The sequence below is a fragment of the Cnephaeus nilssonii genome, assembly GCF_951640355.1.
Source record: "Cnephaeus nilssonii genome assembly, chromosome: 22".
Classification (NCBI taxonomy): Eukaryota; Metazoa; Chordata; class Mammalia; order Chiroptera; family Vespertilionidae; genus Cnephaeus; species Cnephaeus nilssonii.
This window is the reverse complement of record NC_137093.1, coordinates 13,285,971-13,313,257: the sequence shown is the minus strand read 5'-3', so window position 1 is coordinate 13,313,257 and position 27,287 is coordinate 13,285,971. Positions and strand designations below refer to the sequence as shown.

The 27,287-nt window shown below is 43.1% G+C and overlaps 1 protein-coding gene across 1 annotated transcript; it reads right to left on the bottom strand.

Annotated features, from left to right (window-relative positions):
- Nucleotides 1-2,229: 2,229 nt before the first annotated feature.
- On the bottom strand, nt 2,230-27,287 carry CRKL (CRK like proto-oncogene, adaptor protein). Its single transcript, XM_079763192.1, has 3 exons — nt 26,466-27,287; nt 16,176-16,641; nt 2,230-5,738 (listed from the first exon to the last, which is right to left on the bottom strand). The coding sequence occupies exons 1-3, from the start codon at nt 26,774-26,776 to the stop codon at nt 5,604-5,606; spliced, it is 912 nt and encodes a 303-aa protein (XP_079619318.1). The 5' UTR covers nt 26,777-27,287; the 3' UTR covers nt 2,230-5,603.

Below are 27,287 nucleotides of genomic sequence, written 5' to 3'. Positions count from 1 at the left end.
GCTTGTGTACACATGGGGGCAACCATCTTGTGTGTTGGAGTGATGGTCAATTTGCATATTAGCCTTTTATTAGATAGGATTATAGAAGCAGAAGTTGGGGGAATCCTCAGGTTGGGGAGTGCAGGTGAAGCCCCACCCCCAGCCTCATCTCTGACTCCCTAGCTTGCTCTGGCTACTGCAGTCTAGTCTCTCTCCTGCTCAGTTTGGTTTACACAGTCTGACCATCATGTTCCCAGCACCCTCTGGGTTCTCTGGGGGCTCTTTGACTCTGTCGAAGCTAGCTCCAGCCCCCCTAAACCTCTTTAGCCCAGCCTGGACCCTCCAAAAGTTCTGTTCTCAGGTTCTAGGAGCACCAGTCCTAATTCCAGTCCTCATGGAAGGATGGAAAGGTCAGGAGGGCTTTATTAGGAGGTGGCAGAAGGTGAGGACAGATGGACCAGTTGGAGTTCATCAAAGGAGAGAAGGGCATCCAAGCAGAAGGAACACATGGGCAAAGGCAAGGAGGTAAAGAGTCAGATTCTGGGGAATTCAGAATGTGTCAGTCCTGTCTGGCCTGAGTTTTGGATTCTGGACAGGGGCATGGAGTGTTACTATGGGCCAGGGAGGAACTAGGTAAAGGGTTTTCATTACACGTGTCTTTAGGAATAAAACATACCAGCATCTAGGATTGGCACTGGACTGGAAGGGAGCAGGGAGGCCAGGAGACACTTGAGGCAAGGACTAAGCTCGAGTCTTGGTGAGCTTAGTTGGGCTGAAACCCTCCATTCCTTGGCGGGCTGGCACTGGGGCTTGGGTCCCCTTCTCTGGTAACTGGCCTGGCACAGCCCTGCCCAGGTTCCTCATTTTAAAAAAAGACATATATTTTTTATTGATTTCAGAGATGGAGATAGAAACATCAATAATGAGAATCATTGATCGACTGCCTCCTGCAAGCCCCACACTGGGGATCAAGCTGGCAACCCTGGTATGTGCCCTGACTAGGAATCGAACTGTGACCACCTGGTTCATTGGTCGACACTCAACCACTGAGCCACTCTGGCCAGCTGGGCTGTCGCTCCTTCTCTTGGTGCCAGCCCTTACTTGCCCTCTATGTAGTTACTGACCATCTACGACTCCCTGTGCCTCAGGCACCCACTCAGAAGGCTTCCCCTTCCCCAAGCCCCTTCCTCAGACCCCTTAGCCGTTACAGTAGGTTCCCCAGGGCCCTCTGGTGGGTGGGTGCGGGCTGTCCTTTTCTGGCCCACCACCTGGCCACCTGCTCTAGACCTCCCTCCTCCTCTGGTGCCCACTCCCACTTTAGTGATGGCAGAGCTGGGACGCTCCTGTCCTGGGGGGAGGGTGGGGTGTGTATGGCCACCAGACCCTGTGGCAGCTGCCTCTGGGGAAGAGCAGCCCCCACCCCAATTTCCAAGGGTTCCCTGATTGAGAGGAACCCAGCCCAGGATTGCTGACCAAAACACCTTTTCAAACTAAAAGTATTCTGTAAAGGTTATCTCGGGACATTTTTTTTTTTTTTTTTTTTTAAGATTTGACAGTTTTGGTATTTCCATTTAAGACAAAACTTCTCTCTCAAATTCTACAGAATCTTGAAATCGCTAGGAAGTGCCAAGTTCTATATAAATATGGCACTTCCTGAAACTCATTTCCGGAGGTTCACCACAAAATTTGGACCTCTCAATACACACATAAATAGGCATGGGAACAGGGCTCTGGCTGAGGGGTGTCAGGGCAATCAGTGAGCTGCCAGCACCTCAAGCGGCCACCGAAAGGCCCCCAGAATTCATCAGGATTCCCATATACAGACAGGACAGAAAAGGACTTTAAAAAGCCCGATATCATGCTCTGATCTGGGATGAGGCTTCTCATTTTCTGTGACTTCTGCTTGAAGCCATTCAACTCTTGCTAACTCATGCTGAGCAAATATTTAAGAGTCCTTCAGATATGGTGACCTATTAGGGAAAACATCCAAGTTCACTTTGGTGATGTAAAGTGTGGCAACTATTGCCCCACCCTCAGAAGGCCGAGATTAAGCACCAGCTGCGTTTCTCCTGTAGGGAGGAGCTGAGGTGGGGAAGGGCTGATGTAAGGTCCCATTCTATTTCCTGCTCAGTAGCAGGGCTGGGTTGCAGGACTCATGCTCCGTGAAGCACCTGGTGTTCACCAGGAACTGCTCGGGAGGCTGGTGGGGGCCGAGTACCTCCAGGCAGCACTGAGGAGACACCGAAACACTGAAGCTGCTGCCACCACCGGCTGATGCAAGTTTTATTGAGACAATGTACAAACAGGCCATGGAAACAAGGGTTCTGATGCTGGGACCAGTAACGTAAAATGAAATACAAAAATAAAAAGGCACTAATCTGTTAAGAAAAGACACTCGATGTGTTCTAAGAATATAAGTCATTTAATACTGTTAATTTTATAGCACAAAATAAAACAAGCTATGATCCCCAAAAATAATTTTAAAAGCTTACACAGAAAATATTATTGCCTGAAATTTACGATCTTTAAGTTACAGGTCAAAAGTTTTGTGTTTTTGTTGTTGTTTTAAAACACACAGTGAAGACCGTCTAGAAGCAAGGCCACTGTTCCTCCTGCAGAGACAACGACCCTGTCTCAGGGAACTGTCCTTCTCCTCCTTCAGAATAAACAACTAGCCCAGTGTCCGCACGGTCAGCAGTTACCAGGGACATTGGTCTCCGGTCCCAGAGAGTGGAGTTTGAGGCAGAGCTCAGTGGTGTCCACAGAAAACATTAGTCTTAGGTACTGTGTTAAAACAAGAATTCATTCATTTTAAGAAGTTAATGAACATAATATTAAAGGATTAAATTATAAACACCTGGCACAAAAACACATCATCCCTTTTCAAAAATAAAATGTTCATTTTCCTCTGAGCAAACATGACAAGAGCAGTGGCCGTCTGTCTCGGCCCGCCTTGTCTGTAAACAGCTGTAAAAGAAAGTTAGCACAGTGCCAGGGATGCTTGAACTCCAAGGAGGGAGCAGCTGTCCTCCCCTCCTTTCAGCTTCCCAACCAGGAGCAGAGAAGCTGTCTCCTCTGAGCGACTTTAAATCGTCAAATGGCGGCCAAAGTGTCGTCCTCTTCGTTAACTGTCATCAGGTGGTACCACACCATGCAGAAATGACAAGAATGACTCCTGTGTTGGAGGTCCTTCCCAGGATAAATAAGTTTTGAATCAAACTGTCAATGCCCTTTAGTACGTAACTTGTTCACTTCCCAAGTGAGTTAATTTAACATCCCAATATTTTCTTACGTGACAAACAGTAGAGTAGAGCAAGTAGCAATAATGAACTACCCTAAAAGGAAGTGTGCCCAGGAGGGAAGGCAGCTCCTCTGGAAGATTCACATCACTTTCTGAAGCAGTCTTCCCAGGCTGCTGGGAAACCCAGGCATGAAACCATGGCAAGGGTGCTGTTTTTTTGTATGTTTAGTGTGAAAAAGAGAATTTCCCTGCCTGATTAAAAAACTAGTAAGGTTCTAAGTAAAAAAGGTGCTACTTTTGGCACGTATCTTGAGAGCTCAGAACTCAAGGCTCACCTTATTTGAGGCTCCAAGTCTCCAGCGCAGTCCTGGAGACATGCATGTGGGCTGAAGTGATGAGCAGACTTACTATGAAGCCAACTCTAGGTTGTGAGTGTTCTGATTCTGAAGTGCTCTACATGACGTGGTCAGCACACATGGCTGAAAGGAAACCTTGCTTTCCAAAATGGCATATTACTTCTTGTGTTCTGAGCCAACTATTGTCAAGAGGCAACTGCAATGCTGGGTACCTTCAGAGCCACAGTGTCCACTTGATTAGGAAGAGATGATTGTTGTCTTCTTTCAGGATAACTACAGACAGGCAGCCAGTGTTATTTTTTCCCCAAATGACCATTAATTTTTTCACACAGGAGCACTATGAAGATTCTTTAATAATATGGTGTTACCTGCCTGATAGAATACTGATTTAAAGAAAAATTTAAATGATACAGAACCGCTCATTAGGTTGCTGCGACCTCTCTACGTCTGCTGTGTTCATTCTGAGCTGAGGCCTGTCTTCACCAGTGTCTAGAAGGGAGAGCAGACTGAACTGCCAAAAGGTTCCAGCATTCTAGTTTGCTATAGCCATTTGTACCAGTTGGCTTGCATGAACAGGCCTCTTTCAGCTAACAGGGAAACTTTAACATCAAACTCGTAAATGGCCCAGCCGGTGTTGTTCAGTGGTTGAGCATCGACCCATTAACCAAGAGGTCACTGGTTTCATTCTCGGTTAGGGCACATGCTCGGGTTGCGGCTCGATCCCCAGGAGGGGGCGTGCAGGAGGCAGCCAATCGATGATGTTTCTCTCTCATTGATCTCTCTATCCCTCATCCGTCCTCTCTCTGAAAATCAAAACATATTAAAAAGCAAAAACTGGTAAATGATTAATGGTAAAATTAGTTAATGGTTCTCCCTAGTCACTAAAACATTAGACATCAAATGTATTAAGCAATTTCCAGACTGCATTTTCTTTGCTTGAGAGCATCACGGGCACACAGACAGTGGAACCAGTATTAGCAGCACCATCTTTCTCTTGCAGCCTGGTGAGTCCAGGCTGTGGCAGGGAGGACTAGGCTTCAGAGAGAATTTACAGATTCATTAATGAATTAGATGATTCTATGAACAACCCCACTTTTTAAAGAAACTTAAGTCTTATACCTTAAAGGGGTTTATTCACTGAACCACAGGACAGAAAACTGGCCAAGAGCCCCCCTCTCCATATGCTTCTGTCATTGGCAAACAAGGTGGGCAAAAGTTTCCCCAAACCACCCTCCATATTGTTGCTGCTGGGGACAATATAATCAAAAAGCTGCCCACACAGCTTGGCACACCACAACTGCTGATATTTTTGGTGTTGTTTGCTATATGGCTAAAATATACTACTGCCAACCAAGACAATACAGGCCTCCGTTTCAGGTTTGTTATTTCCATTTCCTTAGTTACAGTAGCTTCAGTTTAGAAGCACAGAGGCACGTGTCATTCCTTGTGATATCACAAAAATCCAACGTGCTACTTAAAAACCTGTTCAGAACACACAAGTCTAATTAATTAAGTCTTCCAAAATCAAACCAAAAGAAAAAAAGAGAAGAGCCAGATCTGGGGAGTTTAGGACAGAATTTCCTCTTCTTTAAGGTTCACTTGCTCTGCTCTTTAGAGAAAAAACAAATTAGCAACCGAGCCGCTGCTTTGTGGAACAGTAATGTGCAATGTCTCGCCATGGCCTCAAGCTTTCTCTGATGAACATGACAGAATCAGTCACAAGTACAACAGGGCAGTGATGAGAAGGACCCTTCCCTTGTCAACTTCTCTCCACTTGTGTGCTTCCACCAGTATTTCCAGTTTATGATCCAAAAAACTCTAAAATCGGCTACTCTTTGACAATACAACTATGATACAAATGCCGAGGCAGCCACTGTGTGCATTCCAAACATGTATGAGACCGCCAGTCTGCAGAAAGCTGGACTTCGGCAATGCAGTGTAACTTGCCTATGAAATAGAATGCTTTCTCTCAAAGGAGACTATGACAGACAGAATAATGAAGCAGTAGAAAACAGGGCCAATGGCAATCACTCATTTTCATCTGGGTTTTGAGGGTCAAAGATTTTGACGTGCGTAAAAGGAAAAAGCCCTTTGCGCCCATTCACTTCACCTTCCCACTGGCCATTTATGTTCATCCTTGTGACTTTCACAATATCACCAACCTGTAAGAATGGAGAAAGAAGACAAAGTCAGCATGTTCTCTGCAAACAAAGAAAAGAAAGTTAACATTAAATCACACACATTGTCCTATCCAAAGGAAATTATGTATATTTTTTAGGACTCAACTTACATGATCAGCCATTTTAAGAAAGCACTAAGAAATAACTCCCTTTATGGGGGTGGGGTAGGAGGGAGGGTTGGAAATACCAGTTGCATAGGAGACTGAGTATCTCCACACAAGCCATTGAGAAGCAGACAATTTAACATTTTGTCAATGTCTACCAAGTTTGGAAACTTGGTACTTTTGCCCTGATGTGACTACATCCTATATAATAAAAGGCTAATATGCAAATTACGCCATTGACCGGGAGTTCGACCAAAGGATGGGGCTGGCCGGCCAAACGCCCATGGGCCCGTCTCCCGAGTCCCGATCGGGGTGGGCTAGCTGGACCCCACCCGTGCACGAATTTGCACACAGGGCCTCTAGTATCAATATAAAAAGGGATCATGCTGCAAAGAGCTGAGGGAAAGGCCCCAACAGGATGAGCCAGAGTATGCAGCATAGGCCTGGTTTTCTAATTCAATGGACACTATATGTCAGGTGTGTGGCTGCATTTTCAGAGATTTCTACCTGCAGGGCTCCTTTAGACACATCCCCTTGACCCCAACATACACCTCCTGTAAGGTAGGCCTGGATAAAAAGATCCAGAGACTGGAACCCTTCTCAAGTTCACAGGCTGGTCTACCATGAAGGCAGGCAGTACTCAGTGCTGGCCACTCGTATCCTTGTCACTTTGCACAGTGCAAAGGCAGTAGGACACACCAGCACCTAGGACCACTCTGCCTCCCCTCCAGGGCTTTTCTCACCAAGACACCCTCTGCTCTTAATGTCTTATCTTCTTAACTTGCCCCTGGGAGTGCAGACTGGCTGACATGAGTTTTCTACCTTCCCATCCTTCATTGTTTGGTTTTATCATTCTACTTGTTCACTGGGATTATGGGCCCAGCCATATAGAACGACTCATAATTCCCCAAACCTTCTGAAAAATAAGACTGAAGTCACTACATTTCCATGGAAAAAACACTATTACCAAATGGAACTTCTCATCTTATGGGAACTGGCTTATTCTGAGTACCTACCAAAATGACAATGGAAAAAAGAACTTTATCCCCTGAGGCTCCCTGGTTATAACACTATAAATTCAATTAAAAAAAATTTTTAAGTTTTCGGTCTGAATTCTGACTCAAACTCCTTTAATTAGAGAACCATCAATTCAACAATTGCAGGATGGCTTGTAAAGAGTTATTCTGATAATTAATAATTAGATTTTAACAATGAAAAGCTCTAAGACAAAAACAAAATGTACTTTAGTATTCAGATTTTTGTAGTCAAGTACTAGATAAGTATATGAAAAAACAAGATATAAAAGCCAACTAACTGCATGTATATAAATTATTACAGTCAATGTCATAGGCTCAACTGAAACACCTAAATTGGCTGAATAATTAAAATTTGGCGGTTAGCAACTGAGAGTTCTATTTTTCAGACATCTATTAAAAACTAAATTGTAAAATACTTCAGTGGACAATATTACAACTGAAAAGACATGTTTTCTCTGGCTTTGCCTTAAAATAAAATAAAAATTTGGAGGTGAGAATAAATTAATATAAGAATTAAGTGGGACATGCTAAAGACTTCTGAAATACAGTTATTTTAAGATTAATGTTTGGAGTCCACATATTGCTCACCCTCTCCAAGTCACAATTTTTTATTTATAGATAGTAGAAAGAGAAATGTCTTTCTTACTCAAAACTAAGATAATCACACAAATGTTTTTGTAATTATGAAAAAATTTCTATTCTTTGAAGTGACCAAGAACTTAGTTTGATAACTTGTATTTCCTTTCCCTATCATACAGAAGCCATGAAACAGAAAAACTTCATGATCGTATTTTCATTTCTAGTAGAGATATATTTCAGATCTGCATATAAGGAAAACTCCCTTGTGAATGAGAACCCTGAGTTAGAGTAGAGAGTATAGAAATAACATAGCTGGAAGCTGAAGTTGATGAAAATCTGAAATCATGACTTCTGTCCAATCTAATCATCTTACTCCATTAAAAAAAGGAATATTTAAGCACCAACATAAGACAAAATAATGCTTATTTAATAACACACAAATTAAAATCAACCCTGGGTGAGCAGAGAGAATCCTTCTGTAGGCAGGAGCTACTGCAATGCCACAAATCATAGGTCCCTAACAGCTGGACCACACTCTCTGATTTCCTTGATCTCTGCATTACATCTCCCCAGAACCTTGGCCTCCTTAAGCCTTTCAGGAACCTGCTATATTGTTGTTTGGAATACAACAAGGCCATCGAGATGAGGAGCTTCACTGTCTTGCTTTACTCTCTAACACACGATCATATTCTTTCCTCATTTCCTTTTCGCCCAAGAAAAAAGGTTGCCTTGTTATTTTATTTTAGTTAATCCTCACCCGAGGATATTTTTCCATTGATTTTCAGAGAGGGTTGAAGGGAGTGGATAGACAGAGAAACACTGATGTGAGAGAGACACATCGACTGCTTGCCACTCGCACACGCCCCAACCAGGGCTAGGGATTGAGCCTGCAAGTGAGATACATGCCCATGACCAGGAATCAAACCCAGGACTCTTCAGTCCACAGGTGGACACTCTATTCACTGAGCCAAAACGGCTAGGGCCCACTTTATTTTAAAAATAATGAAATAGCCCTAGCTGGTTTGGCTCAGTGGATAGAGCGTTGGACTGCAGACCGAAGGGTCTCAGGTTCGATTCCAGTCAAGGGCACATGCCCGGGTTGCGGGCTCGATCCCCAGTAGGGGTCGTGCAGGAGGCAGCTGATCAATGATTCTCTCTCATCATGGATGTTTCTATCCCTCCCTCTCTGAAATCAATAAAAATATATTAAAAAATAATGATACAGAAATGAAAACTCATGGATAGAAAGCTATTGACATCATTACTAATTAATTTATATTTATTATTAATAACTACACTTCCAGAAAACACAATATAATTAATGTATTAAAATAAACATACAAAAAGGCAAGGACAAGTAAGTGGGTGTTGTGGGTATGTACCTGTAGAGAGGATTCAGTGAGGAGAGGGGAGAGGAATCAGGCAAACACCCAGGTGAACTCTGCTATACTGAGGGACTATGGCAGGAGGGCACCTGGGCAGGCAGGCACTCAGAGCCAGACCCCAGATCTGACTCTGACAAGATATTAAAAACAAAAGGCTACAGCAAGAATGAGCTGAGACTAAAAAGAAACAAAGCTACAGCTGGTGCTGATAGGTTTGTCAGCAGATAACAGAATCAATGGCTTCTCCCTGTGACTGAAGTTTTTGTTTGCCCCACTAATTTGATGTCCCTCAAAAAATACTTTGTCTTTTTTTTTTTAATATATATTTTATTGATTTTTTTACAGAGAGGAAGGGAGAGGGATAGAGAGCTAGAAACATCGATGAGAGAGAAACATCGACCAGCTGCCTCCTGCACACCCGCTACTGGGGATGTGCCCGCAACCAATGTACATGCCCTTGACCGGAATCAAACCTGGGACCTTTCAGTCCGCAGACCGACGCTCTATCCACTGAGCCAAACCGGTTTCGGCAATACTCTGTCTTTTTTTAAAATTATCTTTCTTGTTTAAAGTATTACAGATGCCCCCTCCCTCTCCCCATTGAACCCCCTCCTCCCCCCTCCCATCCCCTCCACAGGCCTTTATCCCACTATTGTCTGTGTCCATGAAGTATGATATATGCATATAAGTTCTTTGATTTCTTCCCTCCTGCCCCCATCCCTCTGAGGATCCTCAGTATGTTGCATGTTTCCATGTCTCTGGATCTATTTTGTCAGTTTATTTTGTTCATTAGATTCCACATATAAGTGAGATCATGTGATACATGTCTTTTACTTTCTGGCTTATTTCACTTAGCATAATACTCTCCAGGTCTCTCCATGCTGTCTCAAGGGTAAGAGATGCTTCTTTTTTAAAGTTGCATAGTATTCCACTGTGTAAATATACCAGTTTTTAAAATCTATTCATCTACCGATGGTCAGTAAGTATCGTGAGACTGTTGGTGAGGCCACACAAAGAACTTTTTTTTTTTTTTTTTTTTACAGAGAGGAAGGGAGAGGGATAGAGAGTTAGAAACATCGATGAGAGAGAAACATCGATCAGCTGCCTCCTGCACACCCCCTTCTGGGGATGTGCCCGCAACCAAGGTACAGGCCCTTGACCGGAATCGAACCCGGGACCCTTCCGTCCGCAGGCCGACGCTCTATCCACTGAGCCAAACCGGTTTTGGCCACACAAAGAACTCTTGAGCGTCATAAAAAGAATATTCACCAAAGATGAAAGGATGTCCTTATACTAATAAGAACAGATATCTAAGTATTGACCAGACACACTGGCAAGCAGGAATAAGAGTCCAAGAGTGGTCTCTTGCCATCTATATATATAAAAGGCTAAGTACCCTAGCCGGTTTAGCTCAGTGGATAGAGCGTTGGCTTGCAGACTGAAGAGTCCCAGGTTTGATTCCGGTCAAGGGCACATGCTGGGCTGCGAGCTCAATGGGGGTGTGCAGAAGGCAGCCAATCCATGATTCTCTCTCATCACTGATGTTCCTATCTCTCTTTTCCCCTCCCTCCTCTGAAATCAATAAAAAAAATATATAAATTAAAAAAGAAAAAAGGCTAAGCGACCATCTGACTGGTAGTATGATGCACACTGACCACCAGGGGGCAGATGCTCAACGCAGGAACTGCCAAGCTGTGGCGATTTGGCAGCGGTGATTCAAAGAGGAGGGAGCCTGATTCCGGGGTGCGTCACCCGAGAACCTCCCTCTCGCAATCCAGGACCCCTCGGGGGATATCAGAGAGACGGTTTTGGCCTGATCCCCACAGGCCAGGCCGAGGGACCCCACCTGCTGGAGGGACCCTACTCACTCCACAGATGTCCTTCAAGCCACTGCGCAACCGGAAAAGGACCCTGGGAGGTTGGCTCCAGGGCGTGTCCAGCCCATCTCACCCAGTCCTGCCCCACCGGCTACCTTCTAATTAATTTCCTTTCAGTGTGCACAAATCCGTGCACCGGGGCACTAGTAGAATTGTATTTATAGGACACTGGCAGACAGACCTATGAAGAGTCAAGTCTCTTGGTTTTTGTTAAAACAGGGATGATGGCAAATTCTACAATACATAAAAATAAAATCTGGACAAAATTCTGGATACAATTAGCAAAATATAGTTTGCAAGGATCAGAATGGGAAATGGGGTATTTAGAAGGCTGCATGGGCTCAACCAAGAACAAGTCTCGCCAGACCATAACCTCATTGTCTTTTTTTAGATGAGACATAGATTAGGAGAGGCTGCAGAGGAGGATTTAGTACAATGATCTGGATCGTGATTTTATGAACTGCAGTTAATATGAACCTGGGGAGAGGGGGGTCAATATGTTAGAAAACACAATCAGGATTTTAAAAGATTCAGAAGTGTACAGATGGTGTAAGACAAAAAAACCCCACAAACAAACATACAAAAAAACCCTGGAGGGACAGAGTAGGGCAACACACTTACGTCCAAATGGGTTAGGCCAGTGGTCGGCAAACAGAGCCAAATATCAACAGTACAACGATTGAAATTTCTTTTGAGAGCCACATTTTTTAAACTTAAACTTCTTCTCACGCCACTTCTTCAAAATAGACTCGCCCAGGCCGTGGTATTTTGTGGAAGAGCCACGCTCAAGGGGCCAAAGAGCCGCATGTGGCTTGCGAGCCGCAGTTTGCCGACCACGGGATTAGGCAAATACAGTAAGAGGAATTGTAGTGGTTTGTTTCTCCCTGATGGGAGAGAGAGAACGTGAGGAATTTCTTAACTACCTGAGTCACCCAATATGGGAGGAAACACATCATGAGACTTTCCCAGAAGTTCCACAAGAACAGAGACCTTCGCTTTGTTCACTGCTGTACTCAAACTCCTGTAACAATGCCTGCCACATAATACGCCCTAGCTGGCTTACATGGCCGGGCTAGGTTCAAATCTCAAAGATTCAAACCTTTGCTGAAGGAGCGCATGTTTAGAATGTTTCCGAGTTGAGAGAGGAGGGCCAATGGATCTCAACGCAGTAGAAAGCTAAAAAATCACTAGGAAGATCGTTAGACTAAGTATTATTACAACTTTAATAATAAAAAAAAAATATTACAACTTGCCTTCTTTTAATTAATTAATTTTAAAATATGGTTTTAGTGATTTTTAGAGAGAGAGGAAGGGAGAGAGAGAAATATCAATGACAGAAAAACATCACTGATTGACTGCCTCCTGCATGCACCCCCACTGGGGATTGAGCCCCCAACCCAGGCATGTGCCCTGACTTGGAATCGAACGGTGCTGAGCTGCACCATCCGGGCTGCTGCTTCTTTTTTTAATCCTCACCCGAGGACATGCTTAGAGAGTGAAAGGGAGAGAGGGAGAGAAAGAGGGAGAGAGGGGGAGAGGCTAAGCTCCTTGGTAGCAGGACCCTACAAGATACCCCTCACAGGTCGTCTGCATGAATGGATGATTAATGAACAAACTAACATCAACTCTCGAGTCAATTCTTTTAGGCTTTTCAAAGAATTTAAGTAACCTGTCCAAGATCACACCAGGGAAAACCAGGACTTGAATGAGGATCCATGATCTTTCCTAAACCATTTTGCTTCTCTACTGTGTCACAGAATATAATTTTGACTATAGATATTTTATGACAATAGCACCCTTGCTCCAAATATTATCTTCTGGCCAATGATCTACTTTTGGAAAAGGCTACCCTGCTTCCCTCAATCTGAGAATGTTCTTGTAGGGTGTAACTTGTTTCCCAGGAGCCTTTCCAGCCCTATTATATCAAGGGCATGGGAGAGCTGTTTTCAGGGAGTAGGGATACCCACCACAATCCACCTTACAAAGGTATCAACTGTTCCCTTTCAAATCAAATCCCAAGAATCAACATGCTTCTTAAAAAGAGGTGAACAGCCGAAACCGGTTTGGCTCAGTGGGTAGAGCGTCGGCCTGCGGACTGAAAGGTCCCAGGTTCGATTCCTGTCAAGGGCATGTACCTTGGTTGCGGGCACATCCCCAGTTGGGGGTGTGCAGGAGGCAGCTGATCGATGTTTCTCTCTCATCGAAATCAATAAAATGTATTAAAAAAAAAGAAAAAGAAAAAAAAGAGGTCAACATTGCCCTAACTGGTTTGCTCAGTGGATAGAGCATCTGCCTTCGGACTGAAGGGTCCCAGGTTCAATTCCGGTCAAGGGCATGTACCTTGGTTGCGGGCACATCCCCAGTAGGGGGTGTGCAGGAGGCAGCTGATCGATATTTCTCTCACATCGATGTTTCTAACTCTCTATCCCTCTCCCTTCCTCTCTGTAAAAAATCAACAAAATATATTAAAAAAAAAAAAAAAAAAAAAAAGAGGTGAACATGCCTTAGCTGGTTTTGCTCAGTGGATAGAGCATCGGCCTGAGACTTAAGGGTCCCGGGCTCGATCTCCAGTAGGGGGTGTGCAGGAGGCAGCTGATCAGTGATTCTCTCTCATCATTGATGTTTCTATCTCTCCCTTCCTCTCTGAAATCAATAAAAAAATAAAAAAGTGAACAGGAGAGGAAAATGGCTAAACACAGATCTTTAAAAAATCTCCTTACTTGCAGGAAATGTTCTTTTGAAAATCGAGTTTATGAAAAATACTTGTGAAATAATTCAAGAAATAAAGTTCACCTAAGCCATCATTGTTCTCTGTAATATTATCAAGGGGAATATGAAGCTTCAATTACTGGTACATTTTGTCCTATTTGTCTCACTTTTCTCATTTGAATTTTAATACTTTTTCTGGTAACCTAATTGCAACAGTCCCAAGAGAGTTGTTTTTAACAAGACCAGATAGGCACCACTAAGTTTTATAAGATAACACAATTCATAGAAATATTCAAAAAATTCTCTTATGCTATTGAAAGTCTAATTTAAATATACAGAATGAGAAATACTGTTAAGTAGAATTTGGCAAAGGTATATTTCTCGAGTCCTACTTACACTCTCCATAAAGCATCAAAATGAGACTTTGATAAGGTTTACATGGCTGGGCTAGTGTCATAAGGCTCAGGTATGGAGACTTCCCTTTGGGTCTGAGAGAGCGAAGTAATGGCCAAGTACATGTGTTATCTTAAAATATACATTATTAGCCAGACAGGCTTTCTCCTCTTGATCCCTTTAAGGCCCTTACCTATGTATCTACTGACCAAGTCTAAGTGACCCCCCTCTCTAGTACCTGCTCTTCCTCTCTGCAATCCCCTTGTGCACACTCCAAAGAATGCACCCAATATGGGTCTCTAAAACATGTACCTTAGAGCCAGAGGCCAACAGGCAGGTGTCCTAAATGGAGTGAGACTTTAAACACTAGCTCAGGTAAGAACCCAATTCCCGACTTCCTTTACGGGTCTTAGAATTCTGACTGCAGTCTTACCCCCAAGGTTCTCACCTGAATGTGCCAAGTTACACCAACTCTCTGAATCCTAGCTCCCTACTACTCCTAGGATGAAATGACAGATGTGAAAATGCCTCAGAAGGCAGAAACCACTATGCAAACTGGAAGGTATTTTTTAAAAATATATTTTTATTTATTTGAGGGAGGGAGAGAGAGAAAGAGAGAGAGAAACATCAGTGATGAGAATCATTGATTGGCTGCCTCCTATGTGCCCCATACTGGGGACCAAGCCCACAACCCAGGCATGTGCCCTGACCAGGAACCGTGACCACCTAAGTTTATAGGTCGACACTCAACCACTGAGCCATGCCGGACGCAAACTAGAAGGTATTAAGAGCCCAGTACACAAGTTATTTTAGGGTGCTGAGGAGTAGACTAGGCCAGGCATGTGTGCCTGTTCAGGGGAAGATCTGTGTGAGATGAGAAAACCAGAAGGCCTACTCCGAGAGGACTCTTACTGCGGAGGGGCTTCTTCTGCCACAGCCTCACTTTTTCCTCACAGCCAAGATGAGAGGGAAAAGTAACCATGGACTTTGAAACAAACCTTCAGGTGTAGTTAACAGATATGACTCCTGGTCTAGAAAATACTGAGGAGAACCAAATATATACAAAACAAATTATAGCTAACTTTTATCTGTGGGTAGAATGTTTTATGGGTTAAGTTTTGCTTTTTTTGAAGGAACAGGCTCCATTACTTCATCCTTCTGCCATGCACCTAGGCTATCTCCCTGCTTTGAACCTGAGGTAAATACACAGAGAACAGTCACTAACTTAATCTGATTCTCTTAACACATATGCAATTTGATATTAAGAAAGAATATTCAGCCCTGCTGGTGTGGCTCAGTGGTTGAGGATCGACCTATGAACCAGGAGGTTATGGTTCGATTCCTGGTCAGGGCACATGCCCAGGTTGTGGGCTTGGTCCCCAGTGTGGGGCATGCAGGAGGCAGCCGATCTCTCATCACTGATGTTTCTATCTCTCTCTCCCTCTCCTTCCTCTCTGAAATCAATAAAAATATATTTTAAAATATTTAAGTTCTATTTCATGCTATTATAATTTACAAAATATCTCATAAGTAAGATCTGAGACATTTAAAAATTATCACTCTGGGCCCTGACTGGATAGCTCAGTTGGTTAGAACAGCGGTCACCAACCTTTTGGACCTCACAGATCACCAGCAGATTACGGACCACCGGTTGGCGTCCGCTACTTCAAAGGTTTCCTTAAACCAGCGGTTGCCAACCTTTCGGACCTCACAGACCACCAGTGGTCTGCGGACCACCAGTTGGCGACTGCTGGGTTAGAGCACTGTCCTGCTATGCTAAGCTTGCAAGTTCAATCCCCGGCCAAGGCACATATAAGAATCAACCAATGAATGCATAAATATATAGAACAACAAATATCTCTCTTTCTCCTTCCTTCCTCCTCTCTCTAAAATCACTAAATGAAAACATTAAAAAAAATTATTCCTCTGCCTGACCAAAGAGAAATTCTAAGACATTTATTCATATTTCTCAACTCAACTAACCACATTAGAAATTTGAAAATGCGTAAGTGGATACGTGTCTATCTGTCTACTGATGTCATCTCTAGGTCATGGGTCTTTCTTAACTATCATCTTTCCTTATTGGAAAGAAAATTGACCACTGTGAAACAAAATCTATGAGTCCTTGGGAGCAGAAAATAGAGCAAGCAGGTTGAGAACTTGGAAGAAACAAGGAATAGAAAAGACAAAAGAATCATGTGGACTACTCACAGCGGATCTTCTAAGATCACCCAGTTCTCTTATTCTCGTGAATATAACTTTGCAGAAACAAAATTAAAATGAAAGATAAAAACAAATGTCAAAGAACTCCAAAAACAACCTTAGTAGATTTTACCTCTAATGCCAAGGCAGTCTTGTCATAAGCACAGGGAACTCGTTTCTGGATTGCTTTTGCAAAGACAGGTCCATTCTGTGTGGACGGCAATGGGTTGATTGCTGCCCCAGGAGTACTGGAAACTGCAGGTAGAGGAGTTGTGGTCTGAGGTTGAGCATATGCATGAGCAGGTTCTGGGATCCCATAACTGTTGGAATTCCTATTTCCATGCTTTCCATGCGGTGAGGATCTCACGAGCTTTTCAACATAAGGGACGGGAATCATCCCGATCCGGCCGTCCTTGTTCCGGGCACTCCACCACTGTTCTTCAGGCTTCTCTATTATCACCAGGATCTCACCTTTTTTAAAGGGCAGGTCTTCAGCATCATTCCCAGGAAAATCATAGAGAGTCCGTACATATTCCAGATTTTCTTCTGTTGTAGGCAGGTTGGGTGCTGATACAGATCCCATTGGTGGGCTTGGATACCTTGAGAAAGAAAATTACTTTAATAAGAGAAAAATCTTAGTCTATACCAGTGTTTGCCAAACTTCTAAATAAGCCATTCTCTATAATAAATTATCTCCCTCTTTAACTCCATCTCTGTAGTTAAGAAGATTCTGTTGCGCTGATTTACTATCATTTGTATTGCAACGTAAGTCAATATCCTAAATATGCATTTTTAAATTACATGCCAAATGCATACACATACATACACACCCCATACTTCCATTTTACAGGAATCTTTTGTTTACACACAGTATCTGGCCTGAATTTATTAAAAACCTAGAGTAAGTTCAGTAGCTGTCTTCCTCAGGACCTTGTCACAACCACCACATACTCTCCCTCATGGTCTTAATCTATGGCATGCATCCTGCACACTTCCCTGGATACCCACAGAGAAGATGACAAAGACCTCTGACTCTGTGTCCCTCAAAATATAAAATGCACTACATTCCAAACTTACAAAGCCCTCACAGTACAGCTTGTATAGGAATCATCACCTGAACATCCAAATGAAAGCATGTGAAAGTTTTCACTGCAAAGCTCACAGGCAAGCTTTAGCTGGTTTGGCTCAGTGGATAGGGCGTCGGCCTGAGGATTGAAGGGTCCCAGGTTCAATTCTAGTCAAGGGCACACGCCCAGGTTGTGGGCTTGATCCCCAGTAGGGAGCGTGCAGGAGGCAGTTGATTAATGATTCTCTCTCATCACTGATGTTTCTATCTCTCTCTCCCTCCCCCTTCCTCTGTGAAATCAATAAAAATATATTTTTAAAAACAAACATAAAACTCACGGGCAAGAGCTATCAGCTAAGCATCAGTCCGTCCACAGACACCACTCCCTTTGTTGTGCTCACAGATTCAATGTGTATTAGCCTAGTACACTGCTTAATGTACTCCCAGAGACAATTACACAAGCACAGTCCCCTGCTCTCCAACATCCCATTTGTAATGCTCCTTCTGCGAAAGAAGTACAGAGGTCTCCCCCTTAGGTTCAAGAACTTAAGTGTTCTGAAAAGTTGTGAACACACCAAGTTTTAGAAGAAACTTTTACCATTACCCTGCCCCCGTAACTTTTTTGAAGCATACAATCTACACCAGAGTAACAAATCCTGGACTTCATACAAAGCGTCTGCCCATCTTTAGGAGATGACTTTGCCTGCAGAACCATTCACCAGGGCCAGGTTCTAGAATAGCCCTGAGGGAGAATGCTAGGATACTTCCACTAAGGTTTCCCATTAGCCCACGGCCATTCTCTTTCTTCATTCCCCCATTAGTGATCTAAGAAGTTATTTCATAACAACATTCTTCTTTTATTTTGATTTATAAAGTGTCACCATATTACAACATTCAGCAAAAATAGAAAAACAAAAGATTATAAAAAATCTCATAGTTCCTGCTCTAATGTAGCGACAGTTCTCCTTCCCTTCTTCTCCCCTCCCACTTCATGGCTTTATTAAAAAAAAAAAAAAAGTACTGTGAATGTCTGTGGCAGTTTTTCTGCCTAATATCACACCACAGGTGTTTCCCCACATCACTGGTCTTTTTCAGGACAGGATAACATTTCATTCTGAGAGCCTGCTGCAATGAAGCATCCCTGTTTTACTGGATATTTAGGTTTTCTTTCTCCCTATTTAATCATCCACATCATAAATTCTTTTGACCATATTTTCCCTATACTAGATTTTTTGTAAAGCCTTGATTCCCAGATTAAAGAACAGGAACATTTTCATGGCCCTTGGTACATACTTGCTACACTACTTCCCAAAGGCAGTCTTCATGATTTGGCAAAGCTTTTATCTTTTTAATGTAAATTACTAGCTTCACAATCATCAGAATATCATGGTGATTAGGAGCTTGATTTAAAACATCAAAGGCCTTATTACTTACTAAGGGGCAAATTGCTTACTATCAACAGTACATCTAAAAGGAGATAGCAGGCCCTAACCGGTTTGGCTCAGTGGATAGAGCCTTGGCTTTCGGACTGAAGGGTCCCAGGTTCGATTCCGGTCAAGGGCATGTACCTTGGTTGCCGGCACATTCCCAGTAGGGGGTGTGCAGGAGGCAGCTGATCGATGTTTCTCTCTCATTGATGTTTCTAACTCTCTATCCCTCTCCCTTCCTCTCTGTAAAAAATTAATAAAATATATTAAAAAAAATAAAAAGAGATAGCAGGACCCTGGCTGGTGTTGCTGTTGTTAGAGCATTGGCTCACACTCCGAAGGGTTACGGGTTTGATTCCTGGTCAGGACGCTTACAGAGGCAACAGATTGATGTTTCTCTCTCACATCAATGTCTGTCTCTCTTCCTCTCCCAACTCAGTAAAAATATATTTTAAAAAAATCAGTTTGAAAAAGCACATCCTCTTTGAAGTCTTCCCTAACCCCTTAGTTGATCATACTTGCTTTTAAGCTCCCATGGTATTATATTTTAATTTGTTCAAAGGCTAGAATCATGGTTTATTTGCATTATATGCCTTGAATCTAGTATTGGGCTTTGGTATAGAGTAGGCCTATATATGTTGAAATTCCTAATAAAATTAAAATGCCAAAGACACAGGGAAGCATTTCCCATTCCAGTTTCTATCCTTTTTTTCCTTCTGAAAACACAAAGGCTTTGCTATTCCAACTCCCTAAACGTGGTTTAATTCAGTTAGCAAAGGAAATCCTGGATTTGTCTTCCAAGACTCTTCACCTCAGCACTGATCCATTCGTACTCTTAGCCATCATTCCAGACTAGCTAGCTGCCTCATGCCTGGGACCCCAAATTACTTGTGAGGATCTTAGCTCAGACTCTAGGATAATCTAAACTACCACTAATAAGCACTGACTCATTTTACTTATCAGAAAGAACGAAAATATTTTAGCCTGAAGAAACCTTTGAAATAATCTAGTCCAACTATTAAGATCAAAAGGAAAATTCTTTCTTAGATAAAAAAGAATTCTCTGAATTTGAGTCTCTCAAACAAGAGATATGTCACAAATCAAATGGCTACCAGTATTTTACATGCTACGGGAACATAACTGGGCAAGCTTCCATTCCGTGCATGACATAGTTCTTATATCTCATCTGAATTAAGATGATTTAAACCACCAGTAAGAAGAAACTCAAAGGTTTATTCACAGTGTTGCATTCTATGCTAATCAAAATTACTGGTAATCTTTCTTCCCAAGTAATTATAAAAGTCCAGATTTGAGTTCCCTTAAATATTTAGAACAGGAGCTGTGGAAGGAGGTGTGACCCTGCTGCCTGACGTATCCTCTGGTCCATGCAATCCTTGCTTTTTGCTTCACAGGTGTGAGGGTCCTCTCTGGGACCCAGGTTAGGCTGAGCATCCTTTTCCAGTTCTCCCACAGCTACTTTACCATATTAGGTAGCATGGAAATAGCCTTTATTATCAGTAAGCTCCATCTGTTGCTTCTTGTATGTGCTCTGATGGGGGATTGAACCCACAACCTTGGCCTATTGGGAGGATGCTATAACTAACTGAGCTACCCAGCCAGGACAGGACTATTGATTTAATGTTAGTTCCATATTACCAGGTACATACAATGTGCAAAGTCTGTTGAGTAAAAAACAAGATTTTCTGTAAGGGTCAACTTGCCTGTTTTAAAATGTTTACTTCTCATGATTTTTCTCCTAGCCTTCACACATAAACTAAAACTGGAAAAGCAAGTTATACAAAAAACACTTTCGTTTCTAAACCATGGGAAAATATAGTTCATATTTAAAAAATCCACTCACTTTCTGAAACACTCTGTTGTTAAACTGGAAATAGCCTCTATTATATATACAAACACACACACATACTAGTGCTTACCTGACTGCTAACTATAGCAATGCACAGAATCTTAAAATTGTTTATATTCAAATAAAATGGAAGTGATTTGTAATAAAAATTACATCCACATGCATAAAGAGAACCCTTTAGGGTCATTCAAAATTAACGAAAGCTGGCAGGAGCTCTCGGGAACACGGCCACATCTTTCTGACTTTCTTCCCTCAGACATGCATTGCCTAAACTCTAAGAGTCCCTGAAAGACTTGCAACCAGGGAAGCAATGGGCAGTGACAGCTCGTTTGGGCTAACCCCTTGAACCTGTCTACAAGGCCCCTTTTCTCTGACTTTCCAGTGAGCCACAGCATCTCCGCCCAGATTCTCTCCTGTTGCTTGTTCTATCCTAAGGCCTTCCTTGTTTCACTGTCCCCAGCTTTGAAAAACGACAACAAAAAATGAATCAACAAAAAACATCTGACGTGACACCTTTTGGGGGGTAAGTTTACCACAGACAAATACAAAAAGCAATTATAGTAATAAGATAAACACAAATGCCGAGGCTGGTTTGGCTCAGTGGATAGAGTGTCGGTCTGCGGATTGGGGGGTCCCGGGTTCGATTCCGGTCAGGGGCATGTGCATTGGTTGCGGGCGCATCCCCGATGGGGGGTGTGTGGGAGGCGGCTGGTGGATGTTTCTCTCTCATCGATGTTTCTAGCTCTCTATCCCTCTCCCTTCCTCTCTGTAAAAAATCAATAAAATAGATTAAAAAAATAAATTATACCTTAAAAAAAAAAAAAAGATAAACACAAATATACCAAACCATCATAGTTTCTTCCTCTCTTCCTATCATTTCCCCCTCCCCCAAAATCAGGATCAATCTTATCTCCAAGACTGATTATAATAATCTAGCTGTCTATTGATGTCTACATATGTCATCCGTCACCATCATTTTGCACTTTGTAATTTCCCCAGGTTCAAACTCCTCCGTTGGCGCCCACTGAACTTATTTTTGCCCCCCCTCATCCCCCCCAGGCCTTCCCCATGCTATTGTCTGTGTCCAAGGGCTACGCATATAAGTTCTTTGGTTAATCTCTTCCAGTTCCCTCCTACCTCACCCCACCCCCACTGAGATCTGTTATTCTGTTCCATGTATCCATACCTCTGGATCTATTTTGTTCATTAGATTCCACGTATAAGTGAGACCATGTGATATTTGTCTTTCTCTAACTTGCTTATTTTTCCCTCCAGGTCCATCCATGCAATCTCAAAGAGTAGAGCTCCTTTTTTACAGCCGCATAGTATTCCATTGTGTAAATGTATTACAGCTTTTTATCCATTCATCTACTGATGGGCACTTGGGCTGTTTCCAGATCTTACCTATTATAAATAATGCTGCTATAAACATAGGGGGCACCCACTGCACTTTAAATAAAATCCAATTTCCTTATCTTGACCATTGTATCTCCAAACTCTTCACCTCTTCCTCTACTAGTAAGAACCACACTCCAGCCTTAGCCAGTTTTGTTCAGTGTATAGAGCGTCAGCCTGCGGACTCAAGGGTCCCAGGTTCGATTCCGGTCAAGGGCACATGCCCGGGTTGTGGGCTCGGTCCCCGGTAGGGAGCGTGCAGGAGGCAGCCAATCAATGATTCCCTTTCATCATTGATGTTTCTCTCTCTTCCTCTCTGAAATCAATAAAAAACAAAACCAAAAAACCAACAACCACACTCCAGCCCTGACTGGATGGTTCAGCTGATTACAGCATAGTCCAGATACGTCAAGGTTGTGAGTTTCATCTCCCATCAGGGTACATACAAGAAGCAATCAATGAATGCATAAATAAGTGGAACAACAAATAGATGTTTCTCTCTCCCCTCCTTCCTCTCTCTAAAAAACAAAAACAAGCCAACCAACAAACAAAAACCCACAAACACAAACAAAATCAAATAACCACACTCGCAAAATACTGGCTGTCTTTCTCACCTCAGGATTTTGTTGTTAATTTTCACCTGAGGATATTTTTTTGATTGATTTTTAGAGAGAGTAGAAGGGAGGGAGGGAGGGAGGAAGGGACGGTTTAGAGACAGAGGTAGAAGAGAGAGATGTGAAAGAGACACATTGATTGGTTGCCTCCCCCAGGAGCCCCAATCGGGGCTGGGGATCAAACCTGCAACCTAAGTAAGTGCCCTTGACCGGGAATAGAACCGGTGTCCCTTCAGTGCTCTGGTCGACTCTCTAACCAGTTAGCAACACTGGCCAGGGCTCACTTCGGGACTTTGTGCAAGCTCTACCCTATGCTTGGATTGTAATTCCCCTCCCTAGCTTAGGTCTTTCCAAGGCTTGCCCTTCTTTTCTACCCTTAGGTAGTTTAATTCTTTCTCTGACCATGGTACCTCAGGGAAGCCCCTTCCATTACATTATCTTGGCCTACATTTATGTCCTTCGGAGCACTTATTAATCTTACATTTTACTTATCTTTTTACTTTTTATTGATTTTAGGGGGGAGAGAAACATTGATTTGTTGTTCCACTTATTTATGCATTCATATTGTTGATTCTTGTATATGCTCTGACTGGGGATTGAACCACCAATCTTGGTGTATAAGGACGATGCTCTTAACTGAGCTACCTGGCCAGGCCCTTTTCTATTTTTTAGCCTGCCTCCAAATTCCATAATGGAGAAAGTATGTATGCCATCCATCTTTCCCAGTACCTATCACTTGTAAATATATGAATAAAAATATAAAATTAAAAGTTAATTTTGGCTCAGCTGGTTGGAACATAGTCCTATATATGAAAAGGCTGCGGTCGGGGACATACCTAGGTTGCCGGTTTATTTGATCCCTGTTCCAGGTATGTACAGAAGGCAACTAATCAATGTTCTCTCTCACATCTACATTTCTCTCTCTCTTTCTCAAATCAATAAGCATATCCTCACGTGAGGAATAATTTTTTAAAAAATGTTAAGGAGAACAAAATAAGCACCAATTCTTAACCCTTTGCACTCGCTTGCTTTTTTCGATTCCTTTATTCTACTGCTAACCGTGTCGAGTCACACTCGACATCCGAGTGCAAAGGGTTTAAATTCTGAGGAAGTCATACAAGTTATGACCTTCTGCTAAGCAATAAACAAAAAAATAAATTATTAGTCAATGGGCATGAAATTCTGGCTTTAAGAGCTCAGTTTTGGCCCTAGCCAGTTTGGCTCAGTGGATAGAGCATCGGGCCTGCGGACTGAAGAGTCCTGGGTTCAATTCCAGTCAAGGGCATATGCCCGGGTTGCGGGTTTGATCCCCAGTAGGGGGTGGGTAGGATGCAGCCAATCAATGATTCTCTCTCATCATTGATGTTTCTATCTCTTCCTTCCCCTTCCTCTCTGAAATCAATAAAAATATATATATTTTTAAAAAGAACTGTTTTTATGCCTAAAACGCTAAATCACTTAATTTATCCTGTTTAAGCCACGAAGAAGCATTACACTGATTTTTCCATTGGGCCAAGGTTGTACTAGCCTCTAGTTTTCTACAAAGGCTAATGCTAACATCAAACCAAATCCATAAATTTCAGGGTTGGGAGAGGCAATCCAAAGACTCAGTGTAACAAAGTATACACGTCAGGATCTAATTCAACCAGCATTGAAAGGCCTATGAGAGATATCAAGGAAAATAAAAAGCTAAATTATAATGACATGTCTGGGATGGAGGGCATAGAGGAGAAACAATTAAAGCTGAATTTGAGTGGGAGGGTCAGGGGAAGGCCCTATTATTTGTGAGAAGACTGGAACAACAGGTAGGCTTTCAATAGGTGAGGGGTGGGTGGAGTTAGGCAGCCAACCAAGAGCCAACAGCCTAAACAAAGGTTCCCAGGGAATGACTGAGAGGACTTAACGGGGCTGCATCAAGCTAGGAGAGGCGGTAAGCACAGATATCAAAGACAGATTTGGTATTTGGGAAGACAGTATAAGAAAAATTTGTAGTAGTTTTTTAGTGGGTAGCAGGAAGCCACTGCAGCATGCATATTCTTTTTTCTTCCTCTTGAAGGGGATCAAGCCATTTATTTACTCACACTTTTTGAAACAGCTGATTTATATAGTACCTGTTACCTCAAAGTAAGCACAATGCGTTGCACATAGTGTGACTTAATAAATGCCTGAAATTAATGATATAATTCCCTTCCCAAGTTAGGGAAGTCATATCCTAAAATGTTACAAAATCTCATTACAGTGGGTTCTAAGATTCTCTCCAATTCCTTATATTGAAATATATTGTGCTCAGAATTGAGTCCAATTACTAGCATCTTCAAGGACCTGAAGTTTCACCGATCAGATTCTTTTGTGTCTAGGTCTTTGTTATACAATATTTGATTCATAACCGCTTTCTCCCATTTTTTTAAAGTCTATTTAGGGGACTCTTTCCCCCTCCCCACATGGGAGTCTGTACTTGTTCTTCAATCATTTGCACCTTTGCTATTAAAAAAAAAAGTCTATTTAGTTCAGTAATCTTATAGCCATTACACTGTCATGGCTTTGTTTCTTCTCTATCTTTATTCCATAGAAGCAACACAGGCTAAGCATCCAGTGACTGCTCCTTAATTATAATAGCTTGTAATGTTTAAAGCTCATAGCAATACCTTGTCAGCAAATCTGTAAAATCAAAAACATTTCACCCCTCCCCAAAACCTATATTAGCACCCGGTCCTTTTAAAATAGATATTTAAGAAAAAAAAAAGGGCAGTGCAATATCTCTTATTTTCTTCACCTCAAATTTGGCATAATTTAAATAGAAAAAAACCTCTGATAAAATACTAAAGAAAATTAAAGCAAATAACCAAATAAAAGAATGAATCACCCTGCAGGTGTGGCTCAGTGGTTGAGCATCGACCTATGAACCAGGAGGTCATGGTTGGATTCTTGGTCAGGACACACGTTAGGGTTTCTGACTCAACCCCCAGGAGGGGGCGTGCAGGAGGCAGCAGATCAGTGATTCTCATCATTGATTTTTCTTTCTCCCTCTCCCTTTCTGAAATCAATAAAAAATATATATATTTTAAAAAGAATGTATTTTACTTGGAAAAGGCAATGCTTGATGTTCAGTATCACTTAGGGTTCTTAACTCTAAAACAGATATTAAGTCATTAGCCTTGATATAAAAAGTACATTTAAAAACCAAGTAGGATATTAAAAAAATGTCAATAAAGAATTTCCCTTACAGTTGAAGCAAACATTCTAGTCTTACTTTGCCTTGTAATTTAACCAAATGAATTCAACCAATTTACGGAACAGCTTTAAGAAAAACTATTGAAATAAAAAAATTTTTTAAAGTCCTCTCTGAAACCAATGTGCCCTCTTTTAAAGTTTTTGCCTTTAATGTATGATATAATAGGTGTCTGGCTATTTCAAACTTGGCCCCAAGCTACTAATATACAATTCTGATATTTTAGTTAAAGGGTTCTGTTTCTAAATGCTAAAGCATTTTAATTTGTCGAGGGCTCCAAAGGCTGCTGGACAGACGTTCTTAACTTGGCTTTCAGAAATCTGCAGGGAATCCAAGAACCTTGAATGGTGTGCAAACGTGTGTGTACATGCATTTTTGGGGAGAGGGAGGATGCCACGGCTATCTTCAGATTCTCAAACAAGTCTGTGGTCCAAAAAAGGTTAAAAAACAAAGACAAAAAACCCCCAACCCCCCAAACAACAAAACCCTGCTTTAATATGATAACCAAATAGGGAACGCAACGAATGGCATAAAAACAAGCAAACACGTACATTTTAATGTTTAACTATGCAACCGCCATTAACACGGTTAAGACGCATCCCCTCAGCCAAAGTGACCCAGATCCTGACACTAGCCTTCCATTCGGAATGCCTTCTGGATAAATAATTTGGTTCAGAAGAGGGGGAAATGAGTTCAATCATAAACATACACACCCCACACACACTCGCTCTTTTGGATCGACCCCATGCACCAACCCAGCCATTGTCGACCCTCCTCGGGGGTCGGGGTGGGTTGCACGCCCGGGGAGCGCGGGCGCTCGCGTACCTGGGCGCAGGCTCGATTAGGGTGGTGGTGTCCAGGTAGTGAATCTTGTAGAACTCCAGCAGGGCCGGCAAGTGGTCAAACTCCTGGTCCCCGATCTTAAAACGGCGGTTGGGCAGTGAGTTGATGATGTAGTGGGAGACTCGAGAGTTCTCGGACACCGACAGCACATAGTCCCCGGGGCAGGTGGAGGAGTCGCGGACGAGGAACATGCCGTGGCGCTGGCCCTGGAGCCGGGTCTGCGCCTCCTGGCGAGACACCGGCCCCATGTACCAGGAGGAGCGGTCTGAGGAGTCGAACCTGGCGGAGGACATGGTGTCGGGCCGAGGCTCTGGGCCGGGTCGGGGCGGCGGCTGCTCTCCCCTGCTCTGGACGCCTTTGCCCGGCAGACGGCTTTGGGAACGAAGAAGGGCCTCTCGGCACACCTCGAGGCGCGCTTAGAGGACCGAGCCGGCACCTTCCTCTCGGCTCCGGGCCCGCAGCATCCTCCGCCTTGGCCCGCCTGCTCCGGGGCCTCCTCACAGAAGGAGCCGGCTTGGGAATGCGGACCAGAGCCCGAGGTCGGGGCGGGCGAAGCCGAACCGCAGCGGAGGCCGCCCCGGGGTTCTCGGACCGCCCCACGTACAGGGGTGCCGTCCTCCACTCACTCCAGGCCTGAAACACGCCGGCTCCGCACCCCCAAGGCTTCACACCGACCCCAGCTGCCACACCAAGCACCGAACTCCAAGAAGCGTCGCGCCTCCAGGCTGGTTTTGCCCTAGCCGGTTCCCAAGAGCCACAGCAACAAAATGGCGGACGCGGGAGAAGCTGCCAGCCACCACCCCC